This window comes from Eimeria mitis, genomic scaffold (assembly GCF_000499745.2).
Source record: "Eimeria mitis Houghton genomic scaffold, Emh_scaff106, whole genome shotgun sequence".
Taxonomy (NCBI): domain Eukaryota; phylum Apicomplexa; class Conoidasida; order Eucoccidiorida; family Eimeriidae; genus Eimeria; species Eimeria mitis.
Genome location: NW_013567358.1, coordinates 24,919 through 31,147, shown reverse-complemented (window position 1 = coordinate 31,147; position 6,229 = coordinate 24,919). Strand labels below are relative to the sequence as shown.

Genomic DNA, 6,229 nt, shown 5'->3' with positions numbered 1-6,229 from the left:
CAAGAAGAAGAGGGTCCCTCCATCACGCCGTTGCCGGGTTTGCGGGGGCGTACTTTGGTTGCCACCTCCGTGAACGACTCACCTGAGCCACAGCCAGAGGGTCAAAGGATACGGAGAACTGCTTCACTCTCCGTGGGTTTTCCACGCATGACGCAAATGAAAACGGTACCAAGACGAGCTTCACACCAAGAAGAGGAAATTCATGAAGAACCAGGAAANAGCAAAGCAGGGCCACAGAAATCGACTGAAGCAACAACAGATTGAGCGGCAGCAGCAAGGAAGCAAGGGGGCCGAGCACCAGGGAGACCGTCGAGAGCAACACGACCAAAAGCAGCAGATTGGACCTTTTGAAATGCACGAGCAGCATGCGTACTCTCCACGGCACGAAGACTACGAACGTGAACATTTAGCTTCGCGTGAATACGCTGCGTCTAACAGTGGCGAAATTTGTGGGACTGACTTACAACAGCAGCGGCACCACACGCTTCCGCTGGATGGCAGCGCCTCGTCGAGCGCAGCAGATCGCTCATTACAGGGATCGCCTTTTGCTGCTGATTGTACGGATCAGGCTGAAGGAACGCAAAGGCGGAATAGCAGTCAATGCCTTGAGGAAGATGGGGAGAAACAGCTCCCTCCACTGCACCATATGCCGGAAGGGTGGCTGCAGCACGAGATGCAGGCACTGCTACGAGAAGAATACCAGCAACGGCAGATAGTTCAACGACGAGAAGAGCAGCAGCATGAGGCGCTCCAGCAGCATCCGCCACTGGAGAGACCCTGGGTGTTTCTTGCGCAGAAGCAGCAGGAGGAAGATTTCCGGCGAATGCATCAGGCAACGCTTCAACAAATGCAGCAGGAGCTCCTTAATAGGCACGAAAGACAAATCCAGGCACGACTGCAGGAGGATACTCGAACCCAGCAAGGAGATGCCGAGAATGAGAGACAAGAAGCAATTCGTTTGAAGCAGCAGCAGAAACAAAATCACCAAAAGCAGCTTAGGATTCAACAACCCACAGGCAGCTCGAAGGCGCGTAGTACGCCCATCACACGACGCAGAACCATATTTTGGCAGCATCGCCAGGAAGAGCAGCCGAAAGATCAACCTTTAGAAATACAAAATACCGAGGAAAAGAGTCAAAAACAATTTGAAGAGGAAGAACACCGGCTACAACTGCAACGAGAAGAGGTGCGACAGACTCAGAACCAGCAGCAGCAACAGAAGCAGGAGCAACCCTATTCACCTGCGGGAGAAAAAGAAGAGGACACTGGCAAGACACCGAAACAGCAAGAGCAGCAACTGGGGCCGCTACAACAAACAGAAACGACATATGAAACAGAGGGAGTTGCACCCAGCCAAACGGGTAAACAAAGGGAACTCGTGCAAACGCAGCAGCAACCCACCCAAACACAGGAACATGCACAGCAGGTTCAGCAGCAGCAACAACATGATACAGCCGTTCATGAGGAGGTAAGCAAATTGTTGCAGCAAAGCGAAGCTACTTCACCGGAAAGCTCAAAGCAAAAGGTGCAGCAGGCGCTGCAGAAAGACGGCACATCGGCGTATGGGGAGGAAGGCCAACAGAAGCAGCAACTCCTTACTCAGCGGGAAGGACATGAACAGCAGCAGTCAAATGCAGATGGGGAACAGACAAGCTCAAGGCAACCGAAAGCATGGGAACTGCAGAAGGGAGAAGACAATCCGAAACAAAAAGGTCAAACCGAACGGGATGAGAACCACAGGGGAAAACAGAATCAGCAGCGGCCTTATCAGGCAGACCAACAGACGCAGCAACACTCCTCGGACGGACTGGAGGTTCCAGAACATCACGGAGAAAAACGACTGCCTGACACGAGAACACAAAAGCATAAGCTGGCTCAACAGGAGGGACGGGAGAACGAACAACAAGGTCTAGGAGTGGCAGTTCTGCCGCAGGCACGAAAGCAATTGGCATCCAAAGAGAAACAAAAAATAACGCACCAGCAGCAGCAGGAGGGCGTGAGAGAGATTAAACACCGTAGGGGCCAAACACAAGCGGATAACCAAAGAATGCGAACACAGCAGCACAACGAGCAGCCCAAGCAACGGTGGCTGCAACAGAAGGAGCATCATCAGTCCCTGTCAAGAAGCTCACAGCCCCAAACACGAGTCCAGAGGCCCCAGCAGCAACCACAACAGCAGCAGCAGGAAAATATGCAAGAACAGCAGCAACGGCAGGAGCAAAAACATCAACAGCAGCAAGAGATACATCAACAAAAGGAACACCATCTGGAGCGGCAGGGGCTGCAGCAGGAGCAACAGCAGCGGCTAAACAAACACCAGGAAGGCAATTCTACCCTGACAAGAGCTGAACTATTGAGGCTGTCTTTTACTCCACTAGCGGCGGTCAGAGATAATGAATTATACTTACATCATCACCTGCCAAATAGGAACTCATCTTTACCTCTTGGGCATGGAGGGGCAACAACAAGCGCACAACAGCCCTCCAGTAGAATCCGCTTGCCAGATACTCCTATTCAGCCTCATGTGGCAACGCCACGTGGGGGCCTGAATGAAGGACGAAGAAGTGGAAATGCTAAGGCACCTCCGCTACTACCCCAGCATGCAGACGGCCGTCACTTTTCCAAAGGCCAGCAGAGCCTCCCTAACCAGCGTTGGACGCCTCTTCAAATACCCCAGCAGCAATCAAGGGAAAGTAAGCTAGCGGAAAGCAAGTCGGCAAATAATTTGTTTAGGAGGAGAAACCCCATTCCTCCTCCTCCTCCGCCTGTGGCATCAATTACGCAATCGTTGCAGCACCCAGAAGAACAATGGAAAATGGCTCCGATGAGAGGAATCCACCAACCCAAGAATCCACGTAGCCGTCAGCGACAGCTGCACCAGGAGCAGCGGCGCCTACAGAAGCAGCCGAAGCAACCAGCTGTACACCTCCCAGTGAGAGTCCCTGAGAACCCTGCAGGACATCGAGAAACCCAACAGAACGCTCAGCGACAGAATGCAGCGCTACACCAAGATGTGCAGCAGCAGCAGCAGCTACAGGGATACTACCAACATGTGCCGCATGACTTAGCTGCATCTGCATCGAGCAAGCGTGGCGCCAAACGCAATAGCAGGAGCAGTCACAGCGGCGCAGGTGAGCCTGACCCTTTCAGTCCCTTCGTCTCAGGTTCCCGTCCCACATGGGCTCAGAAAGCCGTCGAGGGGCCGCCAAAGCGTGAATTCCGCAACGACAGAGATCACCGCACAGAGGAAGCTCTTCGCATGTCTGTGGAAGCAGAAGGAAGTGTTGTGAAAGCAGATCTCGGCAGAACCGATAATGAGCAGGCAGCAGGTGAGTGCATCGACGGCCAGGACCGTCGCTTCGGTAAATCTGAAATGTTTCTGAACCGGCAACTTCCTGATATGCAAGGCTATACACATAGACGCGAGCGACAGGAACAGCGGCTAAAAGAACAAACATTAGAGCAGAAACAACGAGACAGACTCAACCCAATCGTACTGCAGGTGCACCAGCAGTTGGAGCAGGCTCGATTGGAGTTCTTAGAGGAGCAGACTCGCGGGCAGGCCAGGTCAGGCAGAGTGCAGTTAGTGAAGGAAGCACGGAAGCAGGAGGATCAGCAACAGCAAAGCCTCGACGAGGCCGAACCAAAACAAGGTGGCGAACGGCACGAACTGCCCCAACCGCACCAGCAGCAGCAGCACCAACAACAGCAGGAGCAGCAACGGCAAGAACAACACGAGAACTCGATGCCGTCTCCCTACCCAGTATGCCATCAGCAGCAGCCGGTGAGTGGCTCTGGGCAGCTGCAACAGGAGCAGCAACAGCAACAGGAGCGCCAGCATCCATACGGAGGGCACCAACAGGAGCAACGACGAGGCCATCCAGAACAGCAACTTCAGCAGGGCGAGGAAGTTCGTTATCTGCCGAGAAGCGACATCCAACAGCCCTCTCAACCCCAAGCGCCTAACGAGCTGCAGCATCAATCTCAGCAACAGCAACTGCCAGAGGGAATGGAACGGCATAGACAGCACTTTCAACAGCAAGACGCCTGGCCACAGCAACGAGCACGACAATCTCAGCACCCTTTGGGGATGCAACAGCAAGTTTGGTTTCAGCAACACCAGCAGCAAGACCAACAGTATCAGCAAGAACGACTACGGCCCACACAACAACAGCAACAGCAGCATCAACCGCCGCCACAAGAGCCATTCATATACGAGCAGCAGTACACGAACCCGCCACAACAATCCCAGCCGGCTATGCCGCTGCTGCACCCACTCGTCGAGCAGCAGCAACAACAGGCCTGGCTGCAGGCGCAGCTTCACTTGTCGTTGCAGCAGCAGCAACATGCATGGCTGCTGATAAACCAGCAGCGTTCGTGGCTGCTTCAGCAACACCATCCATTGACGCCGAGTCAACAACACCTGTGGACTTTGCAGCAACAGCAATTTTGGCAGCAGCAACAGCTACTGTGGCAGCTACAGCAACCCCACGCGTGGTTGCAGCAACAGCAACACATATGGCTACAGCACCACCAACAAGCACATCTGCAACAACAGTTGCTGCATCGGCAGCAGAACCAGCAGCAGCACCAGCATGGGCTCACATCTTTCCAGTATGGCTTGAATTGTATCAAACCCTATGCTCCCCCCCATGTTCTCTCAGATACTATTTTAGGGGCAGCTGAAAACGCGGCGAACATTCGACATTTTCTCTCCTGTGGCATGAGAATGCCGCCGCCCTGGGATGGGTGCATACCATCAGAGAACATGAGCCTTGGCTTCTGCCGTGTTTGCCTGCAATACGTCGACCGTGATAGATACATGCCACCTGTTGTATCAGCAACAGCAGTTGCATCTTCGCCTGCAGTAATGACAGGAGTCGAAGAAGCCGCAGATGACTTTCACGAGCAAGAACCGCACCAAGCAGAATTCTTGTCACACGAGCAACGTATTTCAACTGCCTCAGCAGACGCAGCCGGGGGCCCACCGGGAGTCAGCCTTCTGCCGGAAGCTGCGAGTGGACGGGCAGATTGTGCTACAGAAGTGCACGATGACACGTTCCAGCAAGTGAACGCAACTGCGATGTTCTCTAATAACAACAGCAACAACAGCCCCACCATACACAACAGCAACAACAGCGTCAATGACAGAGGCGGGATCTACGACGAATACCCCACTAGCAGCAGCAACACCAGTGGCAGCAACAGCATTAACAACAGTCGCAGCCGCAGCAGGACCAGCAATACAGCACAAAGGAATCATCGCATGAATATGACGAACTGGGAAGAGGGTGATGGCGGTAGCAACAACCACGGCGACAACAACATGGCAACTGATTCTGCAAGCTTTGGAACATTTCAACCGCCTGACTTTTCGAGGGAAGATTCCAGTGGATCTTCTGGACAAATCGACTCAATTGTGNCAGAGACACACCAAAATCAGCTGCACCAACATCTGCAGCAGCAGTTGCAGGAAGGGCCACCTCGCTCACGAGGTTTAGTCGCCGAAGCCAGTGCCGGTGCTCCCAACAGAAATCCCACCAGTTTCTCGGCCTTAAATCCGTCTGCTCCTGTGTTCGTTCCTGCCCGCAACACTCAGCCAGCTAGCCCCACATTTGCTTCTGCAATCGCAGCAGCAGCAGCGGCAGCAAACCAGGAGACTCTAGCAGCAAGTATACAAGGTAACCCCACGGCGGAGACTCGGCAGTGGAATACTCAGCAGACGAACCCACGAGCTCCCATGAACTTCTGCGGTCAAATTTATCCGACAGCCTTACAGCAACAGCAAAGAAACCAGCAGCCGCAGCAGCAGAGCCAAAATCAGCAGCGCGAACCACAAGGAATATTAGAAGTGCAGTTTCCGCCGGCTAATGGCCAGACCACCTGCGATCTGCAGCCGAACGTCCAACAGCCGCAGCTTGCCAACCAATCTTTGCAGCATTTGCCGCAGTCCTACCAACATTTGAACCCGCAGAGGCATCAACAACAACAGAATGCGCCGCAACAAAATGAGCAACAGTCGAATGAACAGCCTGCCCAGCAACAACATTATCCCTTCCCAAGTTTTATATCAAGCTCTTTATCAGATTTTGTACCTTTTCTAGACTCGTCAACTCGTCAAGGCTCACTAATCGTAACTGGAGTTTGCCTACAGTGCTGGCAATTTGTCGTTCGACCACCAGTCCTCTGTCTTTTAGATCAACTCCGCGCAAAAGGGATAGGTGGGAGG

At 53.4% G+C, this 6,229-nt stretch overlaps 1 protein-coding gene across 1 annotated transcript in view; it reads left to right on the top strand.

Annotated features, from left to right (window-relative positions):
- Positions 1-202: 202 nt before the first annotated feature.
- Positions 203-6,229, top strand: part of EMH_0079460 (uncharacterized protein) — a gene marked incomplete at both ends in the record, with an annotated part of 6,226 nt that continues 199 nt past the window's right edge. Inside the window, 3 exon segments of the mRNA XM_013494170.1 lie at positions 203-218; positions 222-5,422; positions 5,426-6,221. Of these exon segments, the coding sequence (XP_013349624.1) occupies positions 203-218; positions 222-5,422; positions 5,426-6,221 (6,013 nt within the window).